The sequence below is a fragment of the Barbus barbus genome, assembly GCF_936440315.1.
Source record: "Barbus barbus genome assembly, chromosome: 34".
NCBI classification, from domain to species: Eukaryota; Metazoa; Chordata; class Actinopteri; order Cypriniformes; family Cyprinidae; genus Barbus; species Barbus barbus.
This window is the reverse complement of record NC_136762.1, coordinates 22,571,758-22,589,047: the sequence shown is the minus strand read 5'-3', so window position 1 is coordinate 22,589,047 and position 17,290 is coordinate 22,571,758. Positions and strand designations below refer to the sequence as shown.

Below are 17,290 nucleotides of genomic sequence, written 5' to 3'. Positions count from 1 at the left end.
AACTAGAACTATCCACACCATGTTTGTCTGGCCAGAGAAGATCTGGCCCCCGGACTGTTCACTTCACAACAGAAAGCATTATTTTATATAGATTTGACTCAGTATATTTTGACTGACAAACAAATACTATTCAGCATGGTACTTCAAAAAAACACCATGCAATTACTATTGTACATTTCCACAAACATGGTATTACACTTTCTTAGGTTATATGCATGTTACATTAAAATGAATTCAAATCCACTGCAGCACCTGAATAATATGTCCATTAGTTTGACTGAGAAAGGTTTTCCATTAGGTTTTATTGGTTCAATTCCAGCTGGCAAACACATACACAAACAAACACACATTAACACACACAAACAATGCAATTATCAATGCCTTTGCAGAAGGACACATGCTGGTACATTTCAATCATTGGTATGCCCCTCCCCACTCTCCAAGAACCGTACTTATCCAGAGTGAGCAAAAGGGCTGGCAAAATCACTTTGGACCCCTTACATCCAGCACACTCCCTCTTTGAACTGTTGCCGTCTGGTCGAAGCTACAGAGCTCTGAGCACCAGAACGACCAGACACAGGAACAGTTTCTTCCCTCAGGCAATCCATCTCACTTGACAATGAACGTGGAACACTCAACACTATTATACATTATTTATTAATCACACATACTTATTTTCATTTCAAATTTGCACATATCAGACCTGTACATACATAATTTTCTATACTATATATTGTGTTTTTGCTATTTTGCACATTGGATATTTGTATATTATTATTTTATTATCTGTGTCCTGTCCTGTTGCTGTCATTCTGTTGTACTGTGGAGCTTCTGTCACTATAGCAAATTCCTCGTATGTGTAAACATACCTGGCCAATAAAGCTCATTCTCTCATTCTCATTTGTAATCCAGGGGAAAACAAGGGTTTTTTAAAAATAAAGAACAAGAATGAATTATAAACGTCACAAATAGATAAATCATAATGATAAATAGTAAATCAATAAATAATGTTTATATCATTTTAAATTATGAAAAAAACAAAACAAAAAAAAAACAATTAAAAGAGCCTTTACTTATCAAATGTCCAAATTTAAAAAATGTTTGTAGACAGTTGATCACATAAGCAGCCAAAGAAAGACTCGATCTTAAGCCCTCTGAGCGATTTCATAGATTTGTGTAATAAACAGAACAAATCAAACATCATATTCACTGTTAAACTGATGAATCAGTTAAAAAAAATGGTTTGTAACAGTATTATTTATATAGCATTATATGATTTATTATTGTAATATTTAGCTTTTTAATATTTCTATTTATTCTATTTATTATTGGGTTCTTATTTATTCTATTTATTGATTTTTTATTTCTGTTCATTTTATTTGTATTGTTTTAGTTTATGTTTTTCATCTAATGTTCATATTTAATTTTATTTCAGCATTATTGCATTACCAAAAATTATTTATAATAATGTTTTGTTTAAGTTTTAGTTAACAATAACAACACTGGTTTAGAACAAGGGAGTGAGTGAATAATATTGATAATAAATACATTAATAACTCAAATTAATATAACATTTTGAGTAAACTATAATTCATGTGCATAAAAGAACTCAAGTCAGTTCTGACCAACAAGACCATGACAAGGAACCTTTGATTTATAAAAGATGAGATTAAATTGCATAATTCTGGAAGGGCTTTCCAGTACTTCACATCACAAAGGGAAACATCATTCATCTCTGAAAGAAGAACAAAGACAGACTTTTGAACAAGTGGGCAAGAGGAGGGATCTAATCAAAGATGTTTTTGGTGACACATAAAGGGCTTATCGAACTCATTATCAGTCAAATGGGCATCAGATGAATCAACGTGAACCGCAGGGAGGTGCTGCCTTTGCCAAAGCCCTGCTGCTCAGAGCCGTCACTGCCAGACAGCACTCATTAACACACCACAATACAAATGAAAGGGACTCAATTGGTGAGGACAACCGCGGTCCAGTGATTTAACATCAGGGTACTGTTTCATCTCTCTCTCTCTCCCTGGGTCACTCATCTTTCTCTTAACGCCTGTCTGGTGCTTTTCACATCACTCTTGTTCTGTCATTCACTCTTGTTCTGTCCTGCATACTTCAATTTAATGCCACGCTTCAACTCAGCAGCTAGTTCAAAGTCAAGAGTTCAGCCACTGCTCTCCAACGCTCTGTTAACTTCCTGGAACTCATAAAGCATTATTTGATAAACCAGACATTATGACCACACTGTCTACTACACCTACATGAGAGTAGTATAGTAAAACCATGTTTTGTGGACATTATATAATAAGTACTAAGTGATATAAATCAACAACGTACTATAGGGTTGGGATTAGGATGTGGTTTAGTTGCTTGTAATAATATAATGTTATTATTAAAATACTGTTAGTTAATGTAACATGTAACAGGGACACTGTAAAATAAAGTGTTACCCAGCTTTCTTTGAAGTACTTTTACTAAAAATGTCATAGTAATACCATATTTTGGACTTTGAAATTCCATGGTTTTATCATAATAAAACAATAGTATTTCTTGAAGCATGTTATATTATTACCAGTGCCATTGTAATATTATGGTTTTGTGAACGCTTACCATGATAACACTATGGTAATGCTATATTTTTGGACATCACTGTAGCTATACTTAAAAGTATTTGGCATTACCATGGTAGCACATATTTCGAAGTAATAACACACAAAGGGACTGTGGTTAACAGGGAACATCAGATGATAACACTGCGGTATGTTCGAAATACATCATGGTACTGAAATTTATGTGAAATTCATGCAATGCCATCACTGACTGTACCATTTTTATTACCACAGTACTTTTTTGTAAGAGTCAAAATTTTTGTTCTACATTCATTATTGTACCTCTCTTTGACTACTGCTCGTATACCTGGATTATCTCTCTGCCTTGCCCTGTTGGATATTGTTCGCCGATCGTTGACTCTTGCTAGCCCTAGGATTGCTCTGTGTCTTGTCCGTACCATATCTGTTTGCTGTTGTTTGACCCTGCCTGTTTATTGACTATGTTTATAAATAAAAGTTGGCACTTGGATCTGCACGTCTCACTTCTCGTTCGCCCCGTTACAGAAGTAGGCTTGTCACTGTCAAAGTCTACAATCAAGAGCAGATTCAAGAGAGCAAATACAGAGGGTTCACCACAAGCTGCAAACAAGGCCAGATTAGACTTTGCCAAAAACCAAAGCCAGAGCACTTCTGGAAAAGCATTCTTTGGACAGCTGAAATTAAGACCAACCTGTACCAGAAGGACGGGAAGAAAAAAGTATGGAGAAGGCTTGGAACAGCTCACGATGAAAAGCACACAACCTCATCTGTGAAACATGGTGGAGCAGTGTGAAGGCATGAGCGTGGCTTCCAGTGGCACTGGGTTACTGGTGTTTAATGATGATGTGACAGAAGCAACCGGATGAATTCTGAAGTGATATACTCTCTGCCCAGATTCAGCCAAATGCAGCAATGTTGATTGGGCGGCGCTTCATAGTACAAGTCGAAAATGGCCCAAAAACATACTGCAGAAGCAACCCAGGAGTTTTTGAAGGTAAAAAGGTGGAATATTCTGCAATGGCCAAGACAATCTCCTGATTTCAACCCGATTGAGCATGCATTTCACTTGCTGAAGACAAAACTAAAGCCAGAAAAACCCAAAAACAAACAACAACTGAAGTCGGCTGCAGTAAAGGCCTGACAAAGCATCACAAAGGATGAAACCCAGTCTCTGGTGATGTCCATGAGTTCCAGAGGATTCTCAACAAAATATTAAAAATGAACATTTTATTTATGATTATATTTATTTGTCCAATAACATTTGAGCCCTTGAAAATAGGGGGTACAGTGTATAAAAATGGTTGTAATTCCTAAGCATTTTATGTTATGTTTTTTTTCAACCCCTTGAATTAAAGCTCAAAGTCTGCACTACAATTTTATCTTGATTGTTTCATTTTAATTCTATTCTGGTGGCATACAGTGGCGAAATTATGAAAATTGTGTTAGTGTCCAAATATATATGGACCTGTCTGTCTGTCTGTCTGTGTGTGTATAAGCATTATACATGTCTTCTTTACCTTAAATTAAAGTATATAGGAATAGAGACAGTAAAAATGTCTACTCAGCCCTACTCACATTCTCTAAAGACCAGCAAAAGCTCATACATCAGTTTCATAAGTACAAATGACTAATTGTCAGTTTCTATTGATTGTGAGTGAAAAACTGCGGGCATGATGCTTGCTTGCATAAGCCGTGAGGTACTGCGTTACTCCGTGTGATGGCAGTGCTATGGGCAACATGACAGGATGTGACGCGTTCAGCAGCCCTGCAGTACTGTAACCTCCTTGTGTCTTGATCTCTTAAGTCAAATCCTGCTGTCTGCTAGTTAGAAGCGACAGCGACACCTCAGCTGTCGTCCATGAACAAATGATGACGCACCTGGTTAGCCAACTGGAGATCAGGTGAAATCTGCCCTGACACTGTTAGCTTTGGGGAGAATCTAATGTCAGAATAGTTATAATGGCAAACCTGAAAGGTTTTATATACGAGGACAGCACATGAACACACAAAAAATACAAGATTTTCATTTATAATTGAAAACAGTCATTGTTCTAACAACTGTCTATTTATTTTTACTTTTTTTTAAACATATATAGAAAAGAGTTTAATGCAGCTCACCTGTTGTGCTTGCTGGTTCAAATTAAAAATATGTATTATCAAAACTTCTAATACATGTATTGTAACGGGGCGAACGAGAGGAGAGACGTGCAGATCCATTTGCAAGCTTTATTATATTGAGACGTGGTCAAAACACAGGCAGGGTCACCAGCAAACAGGTATGGCACAGACGAGAAACAAGAATAATCCAAACCAGGCGCGAGTCAGTCAACAGCGAACGTTATCCAGAGGGCTTGACAAGAGGGGCAATCCAGAAACATGAGCAATAGTCCAAGTGAAGCACAAACAGAGTCAAAATGGCGAGACAACGGTAGATCCAGGAAACACAGACTAGAAAATCAGAAACAGGTTCCGTATCGCAGCTAAAACTAGGAGAGTAACAAACGCAGAACAACACTGGAACTAAACAGAAACACAGAATGGCTCGGTAAGGCAACTAACACTAGGAGCATGCTATACGCAGAACAATACTCAGCAATCTGTGAAAGGAAGTCCATGGTTTATGTAGAGTGTGTGATTGTGTGATAGTTCTCAGGTGTGAGCGTGTGATTAGTGAAATGGCTGCTGGGAAATGTAGTCTGGGGTAAATGTGAAAAAGTCTGTGCAATGTGAGAGTCAATGTGATGGAGGAGTGACCTCTGGTGGCGAGCAAATGGAAGTCCATGGACCTGATTCATGACATGTATGTCATTTTAACAAAAGCTGCTTTGAGATGCATTGTTCCTGAAAGTTGCAAGTTGTTAGAACTTCAAAGTTTTTACCATATGGAATGAGATTTTTAGTGTAGTATGTAATAAGAAAAACAACAATAATAAAAAAAGTGTTTTGTTATTTTTCAGCATCATCATACAATTGTAAATTTCTAAAGCGTACAGTTAAAATGCTTAAAAGTCAGGAACATGAAACCCATTTTACATACTTGCATTTCTGATTGAAACTGGCTATTCAAAGAGACAAAAATATTGCAAACCTGGTTATATCCATCTTCAGTGGTATTTATAGTGAAAAGAGGTTGTCACATAACAGAAAAGAAGCAGGTAATTTGCAGGCAAGGTTAAAAAATAAGAGGCATTCATTTACATTTACATAATTTATTTAGCAGACATTTTTATCCAAAGTGACTTGCATGTCATTCAAGGTATACTTTTTATTAGTTCATGTACGCCCTGGGAATCAAACCCATGACTTTGTTGTGGCTAATGTTTTGATGAATTGTGCACGCTTATACAATAATATGAATTATGAGGCTAAATTTAGACTTTAAAAAATAGTAATTAGCCATTGCTATGTGAGTTTGCACATTTACTGAGCTAATGAGAATGAACATGAGATAGTGTCTGTTTGGCTGACACAACAGAAACAAATTGGTTGAGTTAATGAAGACAAAGATAAATGAAGATAAAGCAATTTAAACATCAGGAAACCAAGAACCACACTAGAATTTTCCACACTTTGAGCCACTGCAGTACAAAGAAAACTTCATTCTAAGACGCTCCACGCAGTATTTGTTTCACCTTCTCTGTCGTGTGCCAAAAGCCCTCAAGACTATCAGAGCAGCAAATAAAAGGCACCTTGCATACGAGAACTAAACAAACTGAGTTTGGAATTACAGGCACCAGCTTCCGGTCTAAACTCAATCAGATGCCCTTCTCTCCGCACTGAGGCAAAGGCACCCTGAATTAAACTGGATGGAATCAATGTTCACTGAACTAGAGACAAAGAAAAAGGGGCTTGAACTCAATGATCTCTTCATTTTGATATGAATTTGAGTAACTTAAGAACATTCATTACATGAAAATGATATCAGTACCAATCAATAATGACCCTGATATGTGATTATGCTGATATTAGCACAGATATTTGAATCTCATACTCTGGAAAAACTATACCACAGACATGAAAACAAACCTTAATTATGCATGTAGCATGTATGCAAGCAATGCGCCTTACGTTTGCATATAGAACAAAAGTTTAATATTACTGTTTTTACTGTATTTAATTAAATTTAATTAATATATGTAGCCTTGGTAAACATAAAACATTATTACTTCTTACAAGACATAAAAAAACATTAGGTTTCACCCTAATCCAAATACACTGTAACACGAGTCTATTACTCACCTCCAAGAAACTGCATGCCCCCCGCTGCACGTCCGATAGTTCTGGAGATGAGTTCTGATATGCAGCAGCCCATGACCGCCGTGAGTGCCACCAGCAGCAGCAGGCCGCATCCAACCCCCGTTACGACTGTACAGATCCGCCACTCCACGCTCGGGATACCCTGAAAACTTGCATAGCGCCCGCACTGCTCCAGCATGATTGTAGCCTGCCTCTCTTCGTCCCGAACAGGGTACGAGCACCGCCGGAAAGTACCGAAGGAAACTGGCTTATCCATTTGTGAGCCCAGCAGCCAGTAGGGCATGAAGAACCCCACGCAGGAAGCTGCTGCGCTCAGCAAGGACACCAGAGCCCAGATCATCCCCGTACACGTGAGGCTGGATGCCATTCTGGAGAAATGTCTTTAAATATTGGCCACAATTCCAGAAGAGAGCTTGGAAAGGAGGATATCAGACACACACACACAAAATTAAAAATAATAATTCCTTTTGCCTTGTTGGAAAGAGGATGTCTATCTCCATACAGAATTCACCATTGTTCTGTGTCCCGTCACCTGAGAAAGCAGCAATAAAACACATTGTCCCCTCAGTCTTCACAGTAAAGATTCACAGTTCCTGTTATATATGCAACAGCATTCATATACACAGTCAAAAGTCTGGAGTCAGTGAAATAAATAAGTAATTTAATAAATAAATTGTTATTTTTTTAAAGAAAATAATATTTTTTATTCAACAAGAATGCATTAAATTGATCAAAAGTTACAGTAATTTTTTTCATTTTAGAAACTTTTAATTTAAATTTTTTTTACCATTTCTATTTCAAATTAATTATGTTCTTTTGAATTTTTTAATCAAAGAATCCTAAAAATCATGGTTTATTGTAACCAGCACAGCTGATTTACACAAACAGCCCCCAAACTTCTGAACGATAGTGTACTTTTTAAGTTTAGATTATGTGCCCAAATGTATCTGGCCACTTAATTTTATAATTTTACTGCAGATTTTCTTTCTTATAGTGTTAGTGATTAGTTGTACATTTCAATATGATATAAAAAAATATATGAATCAAAGTTTAAAACATTAACTAATGATGTCAAGCTTCTGAAGTTTAATTTAATGTTTGTTATATTGTTAATTAAAGTTGCCATCCAACTTTTTTCATATAAGGAGTTTTACATCTAATATTTACACAAAAGATTACAGGTGGATACTAGCAAAGAAAAAGAAAAGAAAAGAAAAGAAAATAGCTATAAACAATTGCACATTTTCACTTTTCACTGTATGAATCTTGACAATAATACAGTAATTATAACTCTTATTAATAAGACCTAATATGCATGATATCAGCTGTGCTCAATTAGCATATGTGCATTTATATTTTAGGATGTTAAGAATTAGCCTATTATATAATGTAATCATAGGTATTATTCCAGTAATATGAATGTAAATTACTATAAAGTCTCAAACGTCTAATATTTACATAAAGGGGAGAAAATCCTACAAAGCTCAACAGACTGATCATCTATTATTAATGCCACTTCATGACAGTCCTGTTATAAACAGCTGCCATGCAAAAGACGCCATCATGCAAACCATAAATATTCATAAAAACCTCGTATGTGATAACTTACATAGATATATTCTGACTGGTGTGTTAATTTCAAATTCCGGTCCAGCTTCGTGGGACCGTGGAGATGAAATAAACTTTGTCCGCTGAACGGGGCGCAACTCGCGTTACGCGCGCAGAAAACATGCATTAAATTCCTTAGATGGAGTCTGCTGAGATCTGCTTGTGTCTTTCTGTTTATTTCACTGACACTCCTGCAGGAAAGCGCTAAAATAATCCCAGTGTATTTCAGAAGACACAAGTAATGTTGAGCTGTGTCCGTGTCCACGCACTGAGCGCAGTGTGCGGCAGCAGACAGCCTACACGAGTCCGAGGCGCGCTCGCTTGGCTCACTTACTCGAGGCTCCTCCCACAGTCCTGCTGCCTTTCAATCGCAGCGGGGCTAGTTGTCACACGTTTCTGTACAGACACTTAAAGTCTTCACCACAAAAAAAAAAGAAAAAAAAGATCATAAGCCTAGGTGAAAAAGATGCAGTTAATTTATCATACATAGTACTTACAGCTGGGAATGTTGTATTACTGTGGGAGTTTGCGAAAGAAAGAAAGAAAGAAAGAAAGAAAGAAAGAAAGAAAGAAAGAAAGAAAGAAAGAAAGAAAGAAAGAAAGAAAGAAAGAAAGAAAGAAACCATCAGGGGCCACAAGGGAGTACTAGGGGGTCAACTGAAAATTTAGTAAAAGAAGAAGAAAAGAAAGAAGAGAAGAAAAAGTAAAAAAGTAATTAAATAATAATAAATTAAGTTATTAATATTGAACTTAATAAGATTAAACAAACTAAATATTCTAAACCAACTAACTAAATAAATAAAACGTATAACGTTTTTTTTTAAATAATAAATAATACAACTAACAGAAATATAGTGGGTGAAAATAAATAAATAAATAAGATAACGTAAAAGCAATACATGTAACGTAATTAAACTACATTTGTTTCCAAATAATATTTTAGACATATTTACAATATTATATTTTATAATAATATTATTAATATTATATATATTTGTTTTATATTTAGGCATAAAAATAATAATTAACACACACATACACATACATACATTCCTTTTTGTTCACCTTAGACTTTACTATGGCAATGAGCACATATGTCAGAAACTGAAATAAATTCTCTAAATTAGGACCTGACTAATGAGTTCAAAATAAGCCATTGACTAAAAAGCAGCATAGGGACAGTTGTGATTGGGCTGATAGAATGGAGGAGATGTGTTAAGCTCAAGAGATGCTGGTGCAAAGTGGTGCATGCTGGAGGAGTGACCACAGCTGTGGATAATTCACAAAGGCATCACATCCAGAAACATCACAGAGAGCGTAACCCTGTGACTCACCTCCTTTCTCCATTTAATCCCTCTGAAGAGAAATGAGCTGAAATTCAATTGTTTTTGCCCTCTTGGGTGCAATATCTGTAGTTGTTGTGATTATTCATTGTCAAGGTAACTCCCCTTTTCCCTCTGTCAAGGTGAAGTTAATGTCAAGGCACTGGTTTGAAGTGATTTGTTGCATTTCAGCAGCAGTTATTGCCATTGGTTGGGGAATTAAATAGTCACAAAGTTGTGTCACCTCAAAAGATCACTGTTTTTATTGTGCTTGTGAACTTAAGAGTTCAGGTGGTTAAATCCCAGCGAGGAAAAAAAAAATCAAATTCATGCCAGATTTTATATTTTTATCTTATTTATTTATTTGACATTTGAGACCCTCTGATGACTTTTACTGCTTACATCTAACCCCCCCCCCCCAACCCCCCCGACTCTAAGCCTCAAATATATCTGCATTTTTACTTTTTCATCAAGACATTATTTTTCCTCATAAGAATCATTAGCTTCTCCCCACAATGTAGGTAATTCCAGGTTTTATATTTATGGGGGCATTATTAGCCTATCTTTCTGCACATTATTTGGTTCATGCATGTATGCAAAACCTGACCCACATTACGCATTTACACGGTATCTAAGTAAATGAGGATTTAGGATAAGGATTTTAATAGGATAGCCTATTTTTTTTTAAAGAATAATCTTATCTATAATTAAAAACATAAAACTCCCAAACTAAACCATAACCCTAAAATATTTTATTAAAATATATTTAATAATATAAAAAATATAAATTATATAACAATAATTATAATAATAATAATATTACATAAATATTATATCGATGTCATTATATATATACTGTATATATATATAGATAGATAGATTTATATATTTATTTTATAAGATATATTTTATTGAAATATATAAACATACTTAAAACATTATTGGTCTCTTTATAACATTAGCTAATGAAACATTTCACTTCAATAACACCCTCAAAGGGTGACACATTTCTGGAGATTTTATTTTTTATGCGCAAATGTCACCAGCTCGAGGTGCGGAACTAATGTGTCGACCTCTTGTTGTTGCAGTGGGACGTATTTCTGGTTACTCAAAACAGCTTCCAGGAGGTTGACGTGGATGTTGATGATGGCAGAGACTAAAGTAGAGCTGTCAATTGATGCTTCAAACCTTCACACTTCCACCAGCAGCGGGAATGCGTCCTCACAGCCTAACAACCCTCTGTCCAGAAAACTCAACAAGATCCTGGAGACCAGGCTGGATAATGACAAGGTTTGTGACAGTCTGTTCGCATTTGCTAACTTGTTAGATCGCAGTGCACCTGTCACTACAAATTGTTTGCACGCAAGTTATAATGAATAATAATAATAATTAAAAAGTAAACATAATTTCTGAGTCTCTAATGTATACGGTAAATACTATTTCAGTAGCGTGGTGTTCTGCTTGTCAAACCCTTACAGAGAAGAACATGTGTTCATGATTATGTTATAACAAGGTAAATCTTAAAGGGTTTGACAAAGTAATAGAACACTAATTATTTTAGGGGTAAATATAATTTGTGTAGGCAATAGTGAAAAAAAAGTTTAAATTATCTTTTTTAATTTTTTTAATTAATTTCTCATTGTCTATATTCCCTGTTTCAGTGTAGTAAAGGTTATGCTCAGGAGTGCTTAGTAAAAGCAATGGGTGAAGTAAGTTAGGAAACTTGCCAGACTTCCAAAAAAAGGCAAATCAAGGAAGCCCGTTTAGCATGAGCATCTGTAACCTTTACAGCTCAACTGTTTGGTGTTTTAAGAATGTGATTAAGATTATGTACTCAAACCTTGGCAAGACTTCATTAGTGAATAATAGTGGGCGAAAAGTAAACGATAGGGATTGTGTCCAAACAACACAGAACTACTGCAGCAAAGTGACAGCAAAGCTCAGTAATCACATTGAAGACCCCGTTTTACCCAAAAACCAACCACATAGAACTTCATAAATCCAACATCCAAGAAAGTACACTAATTGTTCAGAATCAGAATGAGCTTTATTGCCAGGTATGTTTGCACATACGAGGAATTTGTTTTAGTGACAGTAGCTCCACAGTGTGACAGAATGACAGCAACAGGACAAGACACAGATAATAAAAAATAAATAAATAATGTACAAATATACAAAAATGGACAATGTGCCAAATGGCACAATCACAATATACAAAATAGACAATTCGGTATGTACAGGTATGTTAGGTGCAAATTTAAATGTAATAAGTATGTGTGAAAAATAAAATTAAAAAGTATTATAGTGTCGTGTGTTTCATGTTTATTGTTAAGAGTTAAGTGTTCATGAGATGGATTGCCTGAAGGAAGAAACAGTTCCTATGTCTGGTCGTTCTGGTGCACAGAGCTCTGTAGCGTCGACCAGATGGCAACAGTTCAAAGAGGGAGTGTGCTGGATGTGAGGGGTCCAGAGTGATTTTACCAGGCCTTTTGCATTCTGGATAAGTACAGCTCTTAGAGACTGGGGAGGGTTGTACCAATGATTCGCTCAGCAGTCCGGACTACCCTCTGTAGTCTTCTGAGGTCAGATTTGGTAGCTGAGCTGAACCAGACAGTTATTGAAGTGCAGAGGATGGATTCAATGATGGCGGAGTAGAACTGTTTCAGTAAGTCCTGTGGCAGGTTGAACTTCCTCAGCTGGCGAAGGAAGTACAAGCTCTGCTTGGCCTTTTTCACAATAGAGTCAGTGTGAATGTCCCACTTCAGGTCCTGAGAAATTGTGGTTCCCAGGAACCTGAATGACTCCACTGCAGTCATAGTGCTGTTCATGATGGTGAGTGGGGGGAGAGCAGGGGGGTTTCTCCTGAAGTCCACGATCATCTCCACAGTTTTGAGCGTGTTAAGCTCCAGGTTGTTAAGACTGCACCAGACAGCCAGCTCCTTAACCTCCTGTCTGTAAGCAGACTCGTCACCATCCTGAATGAGGCCAATCAGTGTCGTGTCGTCTGCAAACTTCAGGAGCTTGACAGAGGGGTCTTTAGATGTGCAGTCGTTGGTGTAGAGGGAGAAGAGCAGTGGGGAGAGAACGCAGCCCTGAGGAGCTCCAGTACTCATGGTGCGGGTGCTGGATGTGTATTTTTCCAGCCACACTAGCTGTTGCCTGTCTGTCAGGAAGCTGTTGATCCACTGATCCGTTGTTATAAGTTAGATGAGTCCTGGTAGGAATGCACATATCCTCACAGAAACTGATATAAGATGTTACAGTCTCTGTGAGCTCATCCAGATCATCGGCAGCTTCAAAAACACTCCAATCAGTAAGGTCGAGACAGGCTTGTAAAACCCGCTCTGTCTCATTAGTCCATCTCTTTACAGTCCTTAATACAGGTTTAACAGATTTAAGTTTCTGCCTGTAGGTTGGAATAAGATGAACCAAACAGTGATCAGAGAGTCCTAAAGCTGCTCGTGGAACAGAGTGATATGCGTCCTTTATCGCTGTGTAACATTGATCCAGTATATTACTGTCTCTGGTGGGACATGCAACATGCTGTCTGTATTTTGGCAGTTCACGGGAGAGATTTGCTTTAATAAAGTCCCCGAGAATGATTAAAACAGAGTCTGGGTGTTGTTGTTCTGTGTCTGTGATCAGATCAGCGAGTTTCTGTAAAGCTAAGCTCACGTGCTCTTGCGCTGGAATGTAGACACTCACGAGAATGAACGAGCAGAACTCCCGTGGCGAATAGAACGGCTTGCAGTTGATGAAAAGCGTTTCTAGATCTGAACAGCACATCTTCTTTAACACAGTTACATCTGTACACCACCTTTCATTGATGTAGAAGCATGTCCCACCGCTGCGCGATTTCCCCGTTGATTCCACGTCGCGATCTGCTCTGATCAGCGTGAAATTAGGCAGATGTAAGGCGCTGTCTGGAATGGTGTAGTTCAGCTAGGTTTCCGTGAAACACACAGCAGCAGAGTTTGAAAAGTCCTTGTGAAACCGGGAAAGCAGAAGGAGTTTGTCCATTTTGTTTTTAGACATGGTACAATGGTAATGTCATGGTTTTTTTTTTCCAAGCATAAATCATGGTGCTGTATAATGTAGCCAAAGGTAAGGGTCAGTAAGGTTTTTCTTTTTCTTTCTTTTTTTTTTTTTTTGAAAGAAATTAATGCTTTTATTAAGCAAGGTCACATTAAATAATCAAAAGTGAGAGTAAAGATTACTACATTGTAACAAACTTTCTATTAATCAAAGAAGCTTAAAAATATATATCATGCTTTCCACAAAAATATTAAGCAGTTTTCAACATCGATAGTAATAAGAAATATTTCTTGAGCATTAGATCAGCATATTAGAATGATTTCTGAAGGGTCATGTGACACTGAGGACTAGAGTAATGGCCACTGAAAATTCAGCTTCGCCATCACAAGAATGAATTAAAATTTAAACTATAATAAAATAGAATACAGTTATTTAAAATTGAGATAATGTTTCATGATATTACTGTTTTTTCTGTATCTTTGATTGGATAAATGCAGCTTAAGAGACTTCTTTCAAAAACATTAAAAGAATCTTATCAGAATTGCCATAACATTGCTGTACTGTAAATTTTACAGTACTGTGTATTGGCGAAGGTGGTTGCAGTAATATTATTTTGATCAGAACATGCATTATACATTTTGTAAAAGTAGTTATGCCATCTGATGTGCTTAGGCATCATTCTGTTGATGAACTATCGGCAGTGAAGATCTTGTTGCGTCACTTATTTTCTATTTTTGTTTCTTTCTAGGAGATGCTGGAAGCGTTGAAATCTCTCTCTGTGTTTTTCACTGAGAACAGTCTGAGAACCAGGAGGAACCTCCGAGGAGACATAGAGAGACGCAGCCTATCCATCAATGAAGAGTTTGTACGAATATTTAAAGAAGTGAAGGAGGTAAATTCACAGTGACAATTCTATACAGCAGCTCAAAAATTTATAATTAAAACGCAGTATATATATGTATAATTAAAATCATCCTGTATCATTCCATAACATGCATATAAGACTTTTTTTAATGATCAGTAACTACTACTATATTTTGAATTAGTTTATTTTTATAGTTTTTATTAGAATTTTATTTAAAGTCTTAGTGCATTTTGTTGTGTTTTTGTATTTATTTATTTTTATATTTCTATTTTAGTACTTCAACTTGTCTGTTTTCTATTTAATATATTGTAAAAATATGAAATATAGATATATTTATTGTAACAATGCACTGTCACTTTTGATCAATTGAATGTGTCCTTAGTGAAATAAGCTATTAATATAAAAAAAAATATTGCCAACCCAAACCAAATAGTTTTCAGTGTTAGCTGGACTATAAAAATTAAATGCATAAATACACTTTGTAATTTGAATATAATGTACCTTGTAAGATGTAGACGAGTACTAAAATTACTAAAACTGAAATAAATATAAATGAAAGCTAAAGAGAGAGAGAGAAAAAAAACGTAAAAATGACAAAAACACACAACAATATTTTAAGACTTTAACTAAAATTCAATTAAAAACAATACAAATAAACAAATTCAAAATATTAACAAAAGCTATAATAGTATATCAACCATAATAAAATAACGCTGATATGTGGGTTTGGAGAAAAGCATCTGAATAAATGTAAAGATGATGCTGTTGAGGTGGTTTACACAATAAACTTTGCATACAACCTCTGTAGCACTAGTGAACTTCTGCTGCAATATAGGACTTGAGTGTGTCTTTCTGCTTCAGGAACTAGAGAGGGTTCATGAAGATGTTCAGGCAATGAGCTCCTGCTGTGAAGAAATGACCAACAGGTTGAAGGTATTTATGCATGTTTGCATTTATTTAGCAGATAGCTAAATAGCATATTTCTCTTTTGGAAAATCATAATTTATTTACTGCAATTATTAGCAGCCTACTAAAGATGATTGTCTATTTAGAAACTTAAAAAGCATTTCAAGGGATTGAAAAAGATATTTAAATTTATATAGTTGAAGGGCCAACATCCTCTTTTTCCATAACTCGGCTTGCATGTTTTGTGTGTCAACAGGCAGCCAAAGAACAAACCCAGGATTTGATTGTGAAAACCAACAAACTTCACGGAGAAAAGTGAGTCTGATATAATTATCTAAGGTGTTTGAGTGATATGAGGTTTTCAGAGCTGATCTGCTGATCTGGAGAGTGGGTTTGCTTATGGCATGAATTTAAGCAACATCAAAAGTCCCATTGCTGTTGCGCTAAATATCATATGGAATACCACTTGGCCAATCAAATTTGATGAGCTAACTGTTACTGTTACACTCTGCCCGGGAGCACGGAAACGCGGAGATCAGGAGACGAGGAATTCACAAACACGAGAATCTTTAATCCAACAAGGAGCATGGGGGGCACAGGACATCACAGGCAGGGAAGACAATTCAACGACCGACAAACATTCATAGAAGGACTGGGGCTTTTAAACATAGGATAATCAGGGAACTAAGGAGACACACCTGGGATCAAATTAACACAATTAACATGGGGAAACTGGGTCACACGGGGAGCAAAACACACACAAAACAGTCCACAATCCTTACATATCGCCCCCCTCCCGGAAGGTGCGTCCTCGCACCGTTGAAACATCCAAAGGGGAGGGGCGGGTGGGAACTAGGGAGGCGGCTCAGGAGGAGGACGGACATCCAGGAGGGGGCCGGCAGACAGAGACCAAGGAGGCAACGAAGGAGGGAGGAGCCAGGGAAGAGACAGGAGGGACCCGGAGCAGGAGGCGCTCAGCTGGACCCTGGCCATAGCCGTGAAGATGGCCCACGGTGGAGCCGACGGAGGGAGGAGCCATGGAGGAGGGATGGCCGCCGACTCCAGGGGGCCGACCAATGGCGGCGGAGCAGGTGGTGGAGGAGCCCGAGGCGGAGACGGAGAGCCAACGAGCCAGGGGGATGCCGAGGATCCGGGGGGACAGGGTGGAGCCGAGGGCTCTGGCGACCGAGGTGGAGGCGGAGACCCGGAGATCCGCGGCGGAGCCGGAGCGACTGAGGACCAAGGTGGAGCTGGAGGGAGGAAGGAGCCCAACGGAGCCGGTGGGACGGAGCGACGAGGTGCAGCCAGAGGAGAGGAGTCCAGAGGCGATGGCAGGTCGACGCCCGACCAAGGCGGAGCCGGAGGGACGAGGGAGCCCGGTGGAGCTGGTGGATCGAGGGGTGACGGTGGAGGCGAGGGAGCTAGGAGCCGAGGTGGAGCCGCTGGGTCTACGGGCCGAGGCGGAGTCCAGGCCTCGGAGGCTGGAGGCGGAGTTGAGGGATACTCCAGCCCCGGCGACGCTGGAGGATGGCAGACCCACGGGGCTCGCACTGTACCGATAGGGGGCTGAGGGCGAGCGGGGGGGCTGCCAGACGACAGCGGTGGAGGAGGCAGGAGCGGGTGGGAGGGTGGGCATCTTCGAGGAGCAGGCACTGGAGGGCATTTGCGAGGAGCAGACGCTGGAGATTCGGACGCCCCCT

At 38.1% G+C, this 17,290-nt stretch overlaps 2 protein-coding genes across 2 annotated transcripts in view; one reads left to right on the top strand and one right to left on the bottom strand.

Annotated features, from left to right (window-relative positions):
• The window catches only part of LOC306854030 (LHFPL tetraspan subfamily member 6 protein-like), a 110,583-nt gene extending 101,785 nt beyond the window's left edge, over nucleotides 1-8,798 (bottom strand). Inside the window, exons 1-2 of the mRNA XM_079391814.1 lie at nucleotides 8,464-8,798; nucleotides 6,837-7,386 (exon numbers count right to left, since the gene is read on the bottom strand). Coding sequence (XP_079247940.1) covers nucleotides 6,837-7,221 — 385 coding nt within the window. The 5' untranslated portion in view covers nucleotides 7,222-7,386; nucleotides 8,464-8,798. The remainder of the gene's footprint in view (nucleotides 1-6,836; nucleotides 7,387-8,463) is intronic.
• A 2,114-nt stretch (nucleotides 8,799-10,912) lies between these two features.
• On the top strand, nucleotides 10,913-15,909 carry LOC306854124 (conserved oligomeric Golgi complex subunit 6-like; the record flags this gene model as incomplete). Its single annotated transcript, XM_079391955.1, has 4 exons — nucleotides 10,913-11,074; nucleotides 14,568-14,711; nucleotides 15,546-15,617; nucleotides 15,847-15,909. Exons 1-4 carry the CDS (start codon nucleotides 10,922-10,924, stop codon nucleotides 15,907-15,909), a joined length of 432 nt encoding a protein of 143 aa, XP_079248081.1. The 5' UTR covers nucleotides 10,913-10,921.
• Between the last annotated feature and the right edge of the window lie 1,381 nt (nucleotides 15,910-17,290).